Here is a 15,842-nt window from a genome sequence, read left to right as displayed (position 1 = left end):
CAGTGTCATTAACGAGGCAGGGATCAAATTAACTGAATTCTGTATTCAATTTTCTGATATTAAATGGTCAAAGCAAGTTTCCCACATCTGCAGATTTCACATTCGCGTCCCCTCGAGGACAGAGTGTGATTGATTACGGCTTATGCACTTTTAACTGCTTCCAAAATATTTCTTCTTTCTCTATAGAGTCACGTACTGAGAGTGACCACCTTCCACTGATTCTGAATTGGGATCATACTGGGATAGATGTTTACAAGTCCCAGTGTATCTCTACCAGCAGCTCCCACTGAATCTTGTTTGAAACGGATTAGATGGTCCGCTAAAATGGAGAAAGAGATTACATCTCTTTTGTAATCTGAAAGAATGATAGAACTTCAGGAGACTTTAATTAACTCAAGCTCACCTATGACTGCTGTAGAGCTGTATTCTCAGATAGTTGACCTTTGCGGCCTTAAAACACAACCAGTCTGTAACAAAGGCAGCAATTTCTCCTGGTTTGACCAAGAATGTTATATCTCAAAAAAAAAAAAAACTGAGAGAGCTATTTAGATAGGCCCAGTCGTCAGAGGATCAGACTATTATCCACAGTTACTTTGAACAAAAAAAACAGTATAATTATCTTATCTGAGAGAAAAAACGGCTTTATTCTCATGATAATTGGGCCCGCCTATTTGACATTGTTAAATCCAAAAATTCCAAAGCATTCTGGTCAGCTGTAAGAGGACCCTTGAGGGGGAAGACTGGTAATTTAGAACTTATTATTGCCCCCCAAGTTTGGGTTGATCATTTTTCTGCTCTATTTAATGTCCCAGCAGCTCCAGAAAATCTGCTGAATGACTCCATCCCAACTAATGTCCCTAGATGGTCCCCAGTTTTGCCTGACCAAGTAGAGGAACTAATTCTGAGCCTTAAGATAGGCAAAGCCCCAGGCCAGGATTGCCCTATCAGCTGAACTTCTAAAAAACAACCCTAAATGGTGGGCTCCACCTTTGGCCAACCTATTTACCTTAATTGATTTACATGGGATTGTCCCAAGTTCTTGGTTGAATTCAATCATTGTTCCCATGTTTAAAAATGGTGACCATAACGACCCTAATAATTTTAGACCTATTAGTTTATTATCAATTATAGGTAAGATTTATGCAAAACATCTTGAATGGCGCCCAACTGATTGGGCTCGCTTTCAAAGAATTATAGGTCCTGAACAGATTGGTTTCTTGCAGGGTAACTCTACTATAGATCATTGTTTAACTCTCTCATGCCTGACCGAGAAATATACGTCCCAAAATGGTAAGAGGCTATACACAGCTTTTATAGATCTTAAAAGTGCCTTTGATAAGATAGATAGGGATATGCTCTGGAATAAATTGCGATCAATGGGTATGGAACCGAGACTTGTGTTTCTCATCCAAAAACTTTATGTATCCACCTCCTGCCAAGTCCGGTATTCTTCGAAGGGAGACTTAACCTCTAAGATCTCAATGACCATTGGAGTTAAGCAAGGCTGTATTCTGGCCCCCTTGTTGTTTAATTTATTCATTAATGATTTAGCGCAAAAACTGGAACCTATTAATGGTCATCCCCCAAAACTTGGTTCCCAGCATATTCCTTTGTTGTTGTATGCCGACGATACTATAATACCCTCATATACAAGGGTTGGCTTGCAACAATACTTATCCACCTTTTACCAATATTGACAAGATAATAAGTTAGTAATTAACTATGGTAAAACAAAAGTTTTGGTTTTCTCTCAGAGCTGGCATGCAATGACTTGGTCTATTGGAGGCACTTCAATAGAAAAAGTCAAAACATTTAAGTATCTAGGTGTTACCTTCCAATATAACCAGAACTGGCACTCCCACTGCCAACGAGCTATCAATTTGGCCAAATCCTCATCTTCCTTGATAAAACAGTTCTTTTTCTCTGCGAAAAGTAATCAATTTATTCCTGCAGCAATTAAAATTTTTAATGCCAAAGTGATGTCCCAGCTCCTGTTTGGATGCCCCTTATGGGTTCCTGCCTTTAATAAATCTATTGAGGGTGTTCAATCTGCTTTCTATAGGCAAATTGCAAGGGTTCCCAATTGTGTCTCCTACCATGCCATTTGCACAGAATTTGGCCAAATTAGGGTAGAGACAAGGGCCTGGATAGCTACATTTAAATTTGGGGTCAGACTGTTTTTTAGAGTAGAAACTGGCAGCCTTTTAACTTGTCTAAAGTGACCCTCTTAAATTTCGATGGTTCCAGGCTATTGAACAAAAATTAGTCTCCATTGGCATCGATCTGAACTCCCTACTACCTCTGGAAGAAAAATGTATCTTCCGGATTATTAAACAGAGGATATTAGACCATGAGCAGCAGGAACTCATACCTACCCAGCCTCGAGTCTGCTCACCAGCATTCTTTGGCATCACTATGCAGAGAAATATTATGCCTACATATTTGCATCTTCTTGATGCCCCATCCCTGAGAAGAGCTTTTCTCCTTGCACAAATGAATGCTTTGCCCTCAAAGGTCTTAGAGGGAAGATTCCACCGTATCCCATACCATGTGAGACTCTGTCCGTGTGGTTCTGGCTGCCCTGACTCTGTCTCACACATTTTGTTAGATTGCCCCTTATATGAGCAGTGTCGGGATGACAGCTTTGTTGCTTTGCTGGGAAACAAGCCTTCTGTAAGTAAATCTATGACCTTGCAGTTTCTGCTCTCTGACAAAGACCCAGAGGTAACCATTTTAGTTGCCAGAGTTTTAACTAAGCTGCTTTTATAATATGCTGCCTACCTTGTATTTTAATCATTTTAAGATCTATTTGGTTATGTAACCCCATGGCCTATTTTATTATTTTGTTGAAATTTTAAACCCTATTTTTATATGTCTTATACATATTTTATGCCAATAAAAGGTTACTGACTGACTGTCATAGGAGAGAGGGCTAGGAGAGAGGGCTAGGGGCTGATCCTATGCAGTGCCAGGTCGATAAACAACAAGTCCTCAACCTTGCGGGACTATTTCGCAAGGCATGAGGCGGTCCTGGCTTGCCTGACCGAAACCAGGGTGTGTGAAGGTGAGACAGTTGCCTTGAAAGATCTGGCACCACCCAGGTATTCAGTCCTGCGCCAGCCCCGGCTCTGGGGGAGGGGAAGGGGGGGTGGCAATCCTGGTCAGAAAGTCCTTTTCCTTTCGGGCTCTCCTTGCACCATCTATTCCGGGGATAGAGTGTGTCGGCTTGGAGTGGCAATCGGTCGAGAATGTGGTTATCTGGTTGGTGTACCGCTCACCCATTGCAACTCCGGATTTCCTGCCAGGCCTGCTGGAGGCGGTGGCTGCCTGGACGTTGCAGGACCCAAGACTTTAGTCCTGAGTGACTTCAATGTCCATGCGGATGCAGTGCCTTCAGGACTTGGCCTGGATCTGGTGTCAGCCATGTAGACATTAGGGTTCTCTCAGTTTGTTGCCGGGCCAGCCACACCAGGCCAGCCACACCCTCGATTTGATCTTTGGCACAGGTGTAGCGGTAGATCTGGTGGCGAATAAAATTGTTCTATGGTCAGACCACCACGCCCTGAAGGCTCGACTGAGGATACCACCCCCTCCCCGTTTGGGTGACGGACATATTTTAGTCTGCCCGCAGAGACTTATGATTCCCAGAGATTCCTGAATGCTCTGGGGCAGTGGTGTCCAACCCCCGGTCCTGGGACCGGTACCGATCCTGGGATGAGTCGGTACCGGTCCGCAGATCCTCCTTGTCTTCCTCCCCGGCTGCTGCCTCGGGGGCTGCCCTGCCACTCTGCCACCAGCTCACCTTTGGTGCAGCCACCATGGCTGGGGTCCCCCTTGGCATGATACTGCGCAGCTGCTGCTGGCAGCACCCCACAGTGGGCAGCTGGAAGTCGGGCGTCGGCGGGAAAGCAAGTGGAGCAGGAGCTCAGTCATCAGCGACGACATCCCTCGGGAAAAAGACTACACCCCCCGGGCCTCAATAAAATTGAAGCATTGACCGGTCCCCGGTGATAAAAAGGTTGGGGACCACTGCTCTGGGGGACGCAATGCCCTCCAGCCTCTCGCTAACAGCCTTGGTGGAGGACTGGCAGTCCCACCTTATGGCCGCTATCAACAAGATTGCTCCTAGGCGCCCTCTCTGACTTCACCTCAAACAGGCTCTGTGGTATACCCAGGAGCTTCGGGAGAGGAAGAGGGAAGTAAGACGGCTTGAGCGAGTGTGGAGGAAGACTCGCAACGAGGCTACAAGAATCTCTCATCACATGCTTACGAAGGCGTACGAAAGTGCAGTGAAAGCACCTAAACGAGACTTCTATGCCGCAGAAATCGCGTCCACGAGCTCACTCTTGGCACAATTATTTAGAGTAATTCGGTCCCTTACAGCCCTTGAGGAAGGGCGCCAAATGGTAAGGAAATTAGGCAGCTCTCATTAACCGAAGTGAACAGACTACTAACTTCAGTCAGAGCAACCACTTGCCCCTTAGATCCCTGCCCATCTTGGTTGCTGAAATCAGGCGACCAGTAGGTAGGGGGTCCCTTGAGGGAGATTATCAACCTCTTCTTAACATCTGGAGAGTTCCCCGAGGGACTTAAGAAAGCAGTGGTGCGTCCTCTGCTGAAGAAAACATCGCTAGATCCGCAGGACCCCGCCAGTTACCACAGTCTCGCATCTTGCGTTTCTGGGAAAGGTGATAGAGCGGGCTGCGGCAGACCAGCTTCTAGCATTTCTGGAGGAAACTGGCCCTTGACCCATACCAGTCTAGCTTCCGACCTGGCCATGGGGCGGAGACCGTGCTGGTTGCCCTGACGGATGATATCCGGCGCCAGCTGGACCAAGGTGGTTCCGCCATACTTGTGCTATTAGATCTGTCAGCCGCATTTGATGTGGTTGACCACAAGATATTGGCACACTGCCTCGCTGGAACCGGAATAAGAGGTACTGCGCTACAATGGCTGGTCTCCTTTCTCCAGGAGGGTTGCAGTGGTGGATGAGTTATCGGAACCCTGCGAGCTCCCATGTGGGGTTCCTCAGGGGGTGATACTCTCCCCCACACTTTTCAACATCTATATGTGCCCTCTAGCCCAGCTGGTCCGGGGCTATGGCCTGGATGTCACCAATATGCGGATGATACCCAGCTCTACTTCCTAATGGCTGGACGGCCGGACTCCCCCCCCCCGAATACATTTGCCATCTGTTTGGAATCAGTGGCTGGATGGCTCAGGCAGAGTCGCCTGAAACTCAACCCCTCCAAGACGAAGGTCCTGTGGCTGGGTAGAAGAGGGCCGGATCAGGAAGCGCGCCTCCCATGCCTGGATGGAGTGCAATTAATACCTGCACCAATAGCCAGGAATTTGGGCGTGACCTTTGATGCTTCCCTTTCCATGGAGGCTCATGAAAGTAGCCCGGACGGCGTTTTTCCATCTTTGCCAAGACAGACTACTAGCACCCTACCTGTCCTCGGATCACTAAGCCACAGTGATCCATGCAACTGTCACCTCCAAACTAGACAACTGTAACTCGCTCCACGCGGGCCTGCCCTTGCCTTTGACCCAGAAGTTACAATTGGTACAAAATGTGGCTGGTAGGGTCCTCACTAGAACAACTTGGAGGGCCCACATTCAGCCGGTACTCCAACATCTGCATTGGTTGCCAATTTGTTTCCGGATCAAATTCAAGGTTTTGGTTTTAACCTTTAAGGCCAGTGGTCCCCAACCTTTCTATCACCGGGGACCGGTCAACGCTTGACAATTTTACTGAGGCCCGGCGGGGAGGTAGTCTTTTGCCGAGCGACATCACTGCCGCCTGAGTCCCTGCTCCACTTGCTTTCCCACCGGCACCCCAACATCCCGCTGCCCTCTGGGGGGCGCTGCCAGCAGCAGCTGTGCTGTGCCACATTGAGGGGGAGCCCCAGCCATGGCCACCGCTGAGAGCACCTAAGGTGAGGCGGTGGCAGAGTAGCAGTGTAGCCCCTGAGGCAGCAGCCGGGGAGGAGGACGAGGAGCCTCAGCCTGGTACCGACTGATCCACGGACCGGTCCCGGTCCCCGGACCGGGGGTTGGGGACCACTGTTTAAGGCTACACGTGGCCTGGATCCTGCCTACCTACGGGACCGCTTGGTTGCTTATGCCCCCCGCAGGGCCTATCGCTCTGCGGGTGCAAACCTACTCGTGATTTTGGGCCCTCGGGATGTTCACCTGGCCTCGACTCGGGCCAGGGCTTTTTTGGCCCTGGTCCCAACCTGTCGGAATGAGCTACTGGAAGATCTAAGGTCCCTGCTGGAGTTAACAGCTTTCCGCAGGGCCTGCAAGACGGAGCTCTTCCGCCAGGCATATGGTTGAGGCCAAGGCAGGTGGTCCTGACATTAGATCTGGGCTCCCTGGCTTCATCTGAATGATCTGATTGCCTCACTCCCATATTAGCAACCTGATGACCCTCGGCTAACATGGGGCGGTTTGGGGGGAGGTTAGTGGGGTTAGTTAGTGCTCGCCTGTTGCCTAACGTTGATATCGTTGATAGTCTGGATTGGTTTTAATGGTTTTAACAATGGGTTTTATTTCAGTTTTTCTCTTGTAAACCGCTGTGAGCCTAAGGGAACGGTGGTATAAATGTTAAATAAATAAATAAATAAGAAGAAAGCCTTCCAGGAGTCTGATCTCTGCTCCCTGTTGGCTTCATCACAAGCCTCAGCTGAGAAGGCATAGAATTCGACCTATTTGGCGCCCCCTCTAGGTTTCATAGAGCCTCTTGTGGCACAGAGTGGTAAGGCAGCCGTATGAAAGCTTTGCCCATGAGGCTGGGAGTTCAATCCCAGCAGCCGGCTCAAGGTCGACTCAGCCTTCCATCCTTCTGAGGTCGGTAAAATGAGTACCCAGCTTGCTGGGGGGTAAACGGTAATGATTGGGGAAGGCACTGGCAAACCACCCCGTATTGAGTCTGCCATGAAAACGCTGGAGGGCGTCACCCCAAGGGTCAGACATGACTCGGTGCTTGCACAGGGGATACCTTTACCTTTTACCTAGGTTTCACGTCTACATGAATCCGATTGGGTTCGAAGTCTCCGTGTGAGAAACAGGCTTTGTCTGAGCAACCCTTGAAAAAGCTCAAAGGGAAGAAGGGCAAGAATAAATCTTCCAGGCCGTTGATGGTTCCTAGCACCACTCTGGAACCGACGCAGCAGTTCACCGAGATGCCCCTACTCAGAAATTGCCAGGGATTTTGGTGTTGGAAAGAGAACTCGAGGTTGATGTTCCTCTTCATCGACAAGCTCCCTGTTTTGAATTGAAGCATCATTGCCGGTCCTAACCGTATCTGGGACAGTGCAATTATGTGGATCCATGAGAGGACTCTGGTTCCAAATATAGAGACTTTGAGTATTACTCACAAGAAAGCTTCCCTTGATCAACACCTGATCGGGCTCCTCCCTGAGCCAGCCCAGTCTCCAGGCTACTCTCCTGCTGACCCCCTGAGGCACTGCTAAGAAGCCTGGGGTGGGAAGGGAGGGGGCGGATCATTCAATAAATAACTTTATTTTCCCATTCTCCTACGTGCAGATGGACCTTCCATTTTGCTGTGTAGGCAATTCTAGCTGCTTTAACCAAGGATTTGTCAAACACATTTGTATTAAAACACAATGCCAATTAGGGAACTATTTAAAGTACAATCCTAAACACAGTTACTCCAGTCTAAGCCGACTGGAAGCAATGGTCTTGGCCTGGAGTAACATTTTAAGGATTGCACTCTTAATATCCCACATCATATCATGAGCTAAAGAAAATGCCCTTTGAATAATTTTATTTAAAATTGTTCTCCTTGGATCTGTGTAAGGTGCACTATCAGATAGATTATGTGGCAGATCTTCAACTGCTGGGTTCCCACAAATACAGAGTCGTTGTAGAAGAGGAATTTGAGCATATCTCCCAGTCAGAACAGAATCTCAGGGCTGAAAACACTACCCTTAGCTTGCTCACGTTTATATTACCCAGATACAGGGCTCTGCTGTGATCTTTTTTAAGGGTCTTAAACCATGAAGCACACCTGGACTGCACAGTTAAAGATCTATCAATTTTGCATCATGGAGGAAAACCCAACCTCTTAGGTCTTTCTTATTTCCGAATTCTGCTGTCATCTGGGACAGTATAATGTGAAGTAATACCATCTATGAAGGCAGAAAGGGACCCTTTAACTTCTATGACAAAGTTAAAGCACTGATGGCTAAAAGAATCTGTAGTAGACAGTATCTTCTTCTACCACTTGTGTCATATTGAACAATTTACTGTGTATCTGATCTTGCAATGGGCTGTCCTCTAGTGCAATCGGGTGTGACTTGTCCTGACCCCCCCAGTTGGAAGACAAACTTCTCCTCGTTAGAATCAGAGTCCAGGAGCACCTTTAAGGCCAACCGAGATTGATTCAGGGCGTGAGCTTTCGAGTGCAAGCACCCTTCGTCAGACTCTGATCTTCTTACATGACAGGGAATATATAGCAAAATCAATTCTGTTACATCAGTAGACTCAACCAAATACAGCCAATGATAAGCCTTTGTCCAAACAGCCAATCAATCCCCTAGAACAGTGGTCCCCAACCTTTTTATCACCGAGGACCACTCAACGCTTGACAATTTTACTGAGGCCCGGTGGGGGGGGGGTAGTTTACTCCTCTACTCTCAACCTCTGCCCTAACGCTCTGTGATCGCTATGGTAATGTTTAAACATCCCTTCAAAATAAGATACAGACACGCCACAACAATGAACATAAGGAACGTTTTGTTTTCATGGAAATTTTAACTCATGTCAATGACAAATCAATGGGAACCCTGAGCTTGTTTCTCTGCAACGAGAGAGTCCCATGTGCGCCTGCCGGATCGTGGATGAAGTAAAGGGCCGGGGGGGGGGAGAAGGCGTCCTTCGCGGCCCACCACCAGTTAGTCGACGGAGCACATGTGGCCCGCGGCCCACAGGTTGGGGATCGCTACCCTAGAATTCAGTGTACTTTACAAAGAGAAACCAAACTGTGGCTTCTCCTCATTAGGAAGGGGCTCTTCAGTAGGTCGCCCATCAGACCTCCCTGCTCGGCATGCTGGACTAAGAGAGGCTTCCGAGGCCGGATCGCCTTCCGGCAGGCCCAGCTAATCCTCCCCCTTCATGTTTTGGCTTCAGGAAGTCATCATCTTGGCATTCAGCACTCCGCCTGAGGAAGAAATCTGAGAAAAAGGATAAAGATGGCAAAAGGGAAGGCAAGTTAGAGAATGGTTACCGTAAGTCCCGAGAAGGCCTCACCAACAAGGTTTCCGTGAAGGTATGCCTTTCTCGTTGCGTTTTAACAAACAGGATGAGACTGAGTTAATAATTTGGGGGAGACGGGGGGCCTCTGGAGTGCGCTTGACTGGGGGTCAGGCGGACATCGTGACCAAAGGCCAAGCTTCCTCACAGGCCCTTCCCCCCCATTTCTGTTGAAACTCATTTGGGGAGGGGGGGGGGGGGCTCAGGCTTCCTCAGCTGAGAATATTCCCTGTATTAAAGCTTTTTCTACACCAGCAATTGTGAATTGTAGTCATACATTAAAAAGTTAAAAATGCATCCACAATAAAACTTAAAAACTTCTCCACTATAAAAGTCAACATTTAAAAGCAGCAAATACCGTTGACTATTTTACAAGGATAAAATGAGCAATTAAAGCTGTTAAAATATAAAACAAAAAAACAATCTTGTTTTTTTGTTTTATATTTTAACAGCTTTAATTGCTCATAGACGTGCCATAAAAGCTACTAACCCCCCCCCAAAAAAAAGAGGTTCTGTGGACCTCTTGGTAAGGTTATAATGCCTATACATCAGTGAGCCAATCTGTCCTGGTTCTTAAGGCTAGCCACGCAAATTTTGCTACTTTGCTAGTTAAAAAATTATCTGTATCTGATAGCAATAGTTGCAGGCGATGAGGGCATTCTATAGGCATTGTGCGAATATGATTATACAGCTTGCACTCAAATCCATCGTCGTGAACTGTAGTCTAATTCCAGCCCATGTGTGAGCCATTATTCTTGAATCATAGAGATGCAAGGTTAATCCTGCGCCAATCCTGCGTTGAGCAGGGGGTTGGACTAGATGGCCTGTATGGCCCCTACCAACTCTATGATTCTATCATTCTATGATTCTAAGGGGCCATACAGGCCATCTATGCCAACCCCCTGCTCTCAACACAGGATAAGCCCAAAGCATCCTAAAGGATCCAAGAAAAGTGTGTATCCAACCTTTGCTTGAAGACTGCCAGTGAGGGGGAGCTCACCACCTCCTTAGGCAGCCTATTCCACTGCTGAACTACTCTGAATGTGAAATTTTTTTTCCTGATATCTAGCCTTTATCATTGTACTTGTAGTTTAAACCCGTTACAGTGTGTCCTTTCCTCTGCAGCCAATGGGAACAGCATCGTGCCCTCCTCCAAATGACAACCTTTCAAATACTTAAAGAGGGCTATCAAGTCCCCACTCAACCTCATTTTCTCCAGGCTGAACATTCCCAAGTCCCTCAACCTATCTTCATAGGGCTTGGTCCCTTGGCCCCAGATCATCCTCGTCGCTCTCTTCTGTACCCTTTCAATTTTATCTACGTCCTTCTTGAAGTGAGGCCTCCAGAACTGCACACAGTACTCCAGGGGTGGTCTGACCAGTGCCGTATACAATGGGAATATGACATCTTGTGATTTTGATGTGATGCCTCTGTTGATACAGCCCAAAATGGCATTTGCCTTTTTTACCACTGCATCACACTGCCTGCTCATGTTTAGTTTACAATCCACAAGTACCCCAAGGTCTCGTTCACACACAGTGTTACCTAGAAGTGTATCCCCCATCCAGTAGGCATGCTTTTCATTTTTCTGACCCAAATGCAGAACTTTACACTTAACTTTATTAAATTGCATCTTGTTCGCATTTGCCCACTTTTCCATTTTGTTCAGATCTCGTTGAACTCTGTCTCTATCTTTTTTGAAGATTTTGAAGATAACGCTTGCTCTCTTCCAGTCCTCCGGGACATCTCCAGTCCTTAAAGAGGTCCCGAAGATGATGGACAAGGGTTGTGCAAGTTCTCTGGAAAGTTCTTTGAGCACTCTCGGGTGCATTTCATCTGGCCCAGGGGATTTGAACTCATCCAGTGCAGCTAAATGCCTCTCAACAACCTCTCTGTCCATATCAACCTGCCACCCAGACACTATCTCTTGGCTACTGTCATCTCTAGATGTGCCTAAACCCTTTGACCTGTGGGAAAAAACAGATGTAAAATAGGCGCTGAGCCTTTCTGCTTTCTCTGCATCCTCCGTTAGAGTTTGTCCATCCGCACCCAACAGTGGGCCTATTGCCGCCTTTACTTTACGTTTGCTCCTCACATAACTAAAAAATCTTTTCTTGTTACAGTGGGCTTCCCTGGCCAATCTTAGCTCACTCTCAGCTTTGGCCTTTCTTATGATTGATCTACAGTGCCTAGTAACCTGTAGGTACTCTTCTTTAGAGCTCTGTCCTTCCCTCCATTTCCTGAACATTTCCCTTTTCTTTCTTAGTTCCTTTTGAAGTTCTCTGTTCATCCAAATAGGCTTCTTAGAGCTCCTGCAGTGTTTTCGTCTTTCTGGGATAGTCATTGATTGAGCATGCGATAGCTCTTGTTTGAGTAGCGCCCACCCTTCACATGCTCCCTTCCCTTCCCTTCCAGCATTCTCGTCCATGGTATGACACTCATCATGTCTCTGAGTTTATTAAAGTTTGCCCTACGAAAATCCAACATCCGCGTCTGGCTACAAGCTTCCTTGGCTCCCCATCTCATGGTCGCTTCCCCCTAGGGTCCCCACCTCCTTCACCTCATCCACCAACTCTTGCCTGTTGGTCAGTATTAAGTCCAGTATGGCTGAACCTCTTGTGGGTTCATCTACCATTTGATAAATGAAATTGTCAGCCAGGCAGGTCAGAAACTTGCATGACTGAGGACGCTTCGCAGAGTTAGTTTCCCAGCACACATCTGGGAAATTGAAGTCATCCATGATGACAAGGTCCTGCTGCTTGGATATTTTCTCAAGCTGCTCACAAAGTGCAGCATCCACATCCTCTCGTTGATCAGGCGGTCGGTAGCAGACACCAACCACCACACTGTTTGTTTTCCCCTCGCTTATTTTCACCCAGATGCTTTCCACTGGAGACATACTCTCCTTCACTAGAATTTCCTGACAGGTAAGCCCTTTCCTCACATACAGTGCCACTCCTCCACCTCTTCGATCTATTCTGTTTTTTTCTGAACAGTTCATATCCATCCACTATTACATTCCAGTCGTGAGAATCATTCCACCAAGTTTCTGTGATGCCCACTAGATCATACCTTTCCATCAGCATGAGAAGTTCCAGCTCTTCCTTCTTATTGCCCATGCTTCGGGCATTAGTATAAAGGCATCTGAATCCTTTGACTTTTGATTCCCTATGAGCTGGCCTTCCTGGTTGGGCTGCCCCCGATCGGTCTCCTTCCAGCCCCCATAAACCCAGTTCAGATGGAGACAGTTCAGCAAACCACCCAGGGTGGTCATAAAGAGTGGTCAGCGGTCCAATGAACTCTGGCCTGGCAACCGCATGAGGCCAAAGCCTTGGTGGATGGACTCAGACCCCTCAATAAGGACACAGGATTGCAGTGGCTCTCGGCAGTCTATCACCAGTATACCATCACAGCTGCGGAGGACTTGTGCCAACTAGCTCAGCTCTGTACCTCAGGAGCCGACCTAGATGCTCTGAATTCTGCCAGTGTGTCCAGAGGCTTGGATGTGGTAGAAAGGTTGGAGTGGATCCAGGAGATAGCCAAGGTCATCTGGCCAAGTCAGTCTCTCACTGGCTTTCTCCACATGAACAAGCAAGGAAAAGATGAAAGCCTGGAGGTCTACATCTCTAGGAAACAGTTCCTAGCATTGCTAGCAAACTTTGTGCGAATAGTCAGCAATGGTGTGCCTCTATATAATACCATTCCCAGATGTGTGATGGGAAACAAACTCTGCAAAGCGTCCTCAGTCATGCAACTTTCTGAAAGAGCTCTAAAGAAGAGTACCTACAGGTTACTAGGCACTGTAGATCAATCATCAGAAAGGCCAAAGCTGAGAGTGAGCTAAGATTGGCCAGGGAAGCCCATTGTAACAAGAAAAGATTTTTCAGTTATGTGAGGAGCAAACGTAAAGTAAAGGAGGCAATAGGCCCACTGTTGGGTGCGGATGGACAAACTCTAACAGAAGATGCAGAGAAAGCAGAAAGGCTTAGTGCCTATTTTACATCTGTTTTTTCCCACAGGTCAAAGTGTTTAGGCACATCTAGAGATGGCTGTAGCCAAAGGATAGTGTCTAGGTGGCAGGTTAACATGGATAGAGAGGTTGTTGAGGGGCATTTAGCGGCACTGGATGAGTTCAAATCCCCTGGTCCAGATGAAATGCACCCGAGAGTAATAAATAAATCATAGAATCATAGAATTGGAAGGGGCCATACAGGCCATCTAGTCCAACCCCCTGCTCAACGCAGGATTAGCCCTAAGCATCCTAAAGCATCCAAGAAAAGTGTGTATCCAACCTTTGCTTGAAGACTGCCAGTGAGGGGGAGCTCACCACCTCCTTAGGCAGCCTATTCCACTGCTGGACTACTCTGACTGTGAAAAATGTTTTCCTGATATCTAGCCTATATCATTGTACTTGAACTTTAAACCCATTACTGCCTGTCCTCTCCTCTGCAGCCAACAGAAACAGCAGCCTGCCCTCCTCCAAGTGACAACCTTTCAAATACTTAAAGAGGGCTATCATGTCCCCTCTCAACCTCCTTTTCTCCAGGCTGAACATTCCCAAGTCCCTCAACCTATCTTCATAGGGCTTGGTCCCTTGGCCCCAGATCATCCTCGTCGCTCTCCTCTGTACCCTTTCAATTTTATCTACGTCCTTCTTGAAGTGAGGCCTCCAGAACTGCACACAGTACTCCAAGTGTGGTCTGACCAGTGCCGTATACAATGGGACTATGACATCTTGTAATTTTGATGTGATGCCTCTGTTGATACAGCCCAAAATGCCATTTGCCTTTTTTACCGCTGCATCACACTGCCTGCTCATGTTTAGTTTACAATCCACAAGTACCCCAAGGTCTCGTTCACACACAGTGTTACCTAGAAGCCTATCCCCCATCCAGTAGGCATGCTTTTCATTTTTCTGACCCAGATGCAGAACTTTACACTTATCTTTATTAAATTGCATCTTGTTCTCATTTGCCCATTTTTCCATTGTGTTCAGATCTCGTTGAACTCTGTCTCTATCTTCCGGAGTATTTGCCAGTCCTCCCAATTTGGTGTCATCTGCAAACTTGATGAGTAGTCCCTCCACCCCCTCATTTAGATCATTAATAAATATGATAAAAAGTACCGGGCCAAGCACCGAGCCCTGAGGTACCCCGTTACTCACCTCTCTCCAGTCTGATGAAACACTATTGACAACAACTCTTTGAGTGCGGTTCTCTAACCAATTCCCTATCCACCTGACTATCTGAAAATCCAGATTGCAGTCCTTCAATTTATCCATCAGAACATCATGGGAAACCTTGTCAAAAGCTTTACTAAAATCCAAGTAAATGACATCAACCGAATTTCCCCGATCCAGCAAACCTGTTACTTGGTCAAAAAAGGAAACCAGGTTGGTCTGGCAGGACCTGTTGGAGACAAATCCATGCTGACTGGATGTGCAGCATCCACATCCTCTCGTTGGTCAGGCGGTCGTTAGCAGACACCAACCACCACACGGTTTGTTTTCCCCTCGCTTATTTTCACCCAGATGCTTTCCACTGTAGATATGCTCTCCTTCACTATAATTTCCTGACAGGTAAGCCCTTTCCTCACATACAGTGCCACTCCTCCACCTCTTCGATCTATTCTGTTTTTTCTGAACAGTTCATATCCATCCACCATTACATTCCAGTCATGAGAATCATTCCACCGAGTTTCTGTGATGCCTACTAGATCATACCTTTCTATCTGCATGAGAAGTTCCAGCTCTTCCTTTTATTGCCCATGCTTCAGGCGTTAGTATAAAGACATCTGAATCCTTTTACTTTTGGTTTCCTATGAGCTGGCCTTGCCGGTTGGGCTGCCTCCCATTGTTTTCCTTCCATACACTCCCTATGTTGATCGTCTCCTTCCCCTTGTGGCTTCAGTTTAAAGCTCTCCTGATGAATCTCCCCAGGTTCCTGCCAAACACATTCTTCCCCAACTTCGATAAGTGCAGTCCATCAGGTGCTAGTAGGCCTTCCTCAAGAAAGCCTATCCCATGATCCCAGAAACCAAATCTCTCCTGCCGGCACCAACTACGCAGCCAGTGATTCACCTCCATTATCTTCCTCTCCCGACGCATTCCTCTTCCCTTGACAGGCAAGATCGAAGAGAATACCACTTGTGCCCCCATTTGCTTGAGCTTCCTCCCCAGATCTTGATAGTCTTTTTTAATAGGAGCGATGGTATTCAGGGACATGTCATTCGTTCCCACATGGACCATCACAAATGGGTAGCGATCCGTAGATTTGAGGAGTTTGGTCAGCCGTTCTGAAACGTCTTTAATTTTTGCCCCTGGCAAGCAACAAACCTCTCGGGTTAGCGGGTCGGGCCCAGCCACATGGCGATCCATTCCTCTTAGCACAAATGTGCCACCCCAGTTTATTTAATTCCTGAAATGCCACCTTTCCCTCCCGCTAGAGCTTACAAAGAAACCTGACCTGTAGGCACCAAATAATGAAACAGACAAGCTCACCACTCTGCTACTTCCCCCCCCCCTTTTAACTGCCAAATGCAGACCCATGCTTTCTGGGCGCTCA

At 47.3% G+C, this 15,842-nt stretch overlaps 1 protein-coding gene across 3 annotated transcripts in view; it reads left to right on the top strand.

The window, feature by feature from the left end:
* The window catches only part of TRIO (trio Rho guanine nucleotide exchange factor), a 309,088-nt gene that overhangs the window by 282,130 nt on the left and 11,116 nt on the right, over positions 1-15,842 (top strand). For all 3 annotated transcript variants that reach the window (XM_077353339.1, XM_077353341.1, XM_077353340.1), the window contains exon 50: positions 9,157-9,295. In XM_077353339.1, the coding sequence (XP_077209454.1) occupies positions 9,157-9,295 (139 nt within the window). The remainder of the gene's footprint in view (positions 1-9,156; positions 9,296-15,842) is intronic.

The sequence above is a fragment of the Paroedura picta genome, chromosome 9 (genome assembly GCF_049243985.1).
Source record: "Paroedura picta isolate Pp20150507F chromosome 9, Ppicta_v3.0, whole genome shotgun sequence".
Taxonomy (NCBI): Eukaryota; Metazoa; Chordata; class Lepidosauria; order Squamata; family Gekkonidae; genus Paroedura; species Paroedura picta.
Note: the sequence above shows the minus strand (reverse complement) of the source record. Positions and strands in the feature narration are given on the sequence as shown.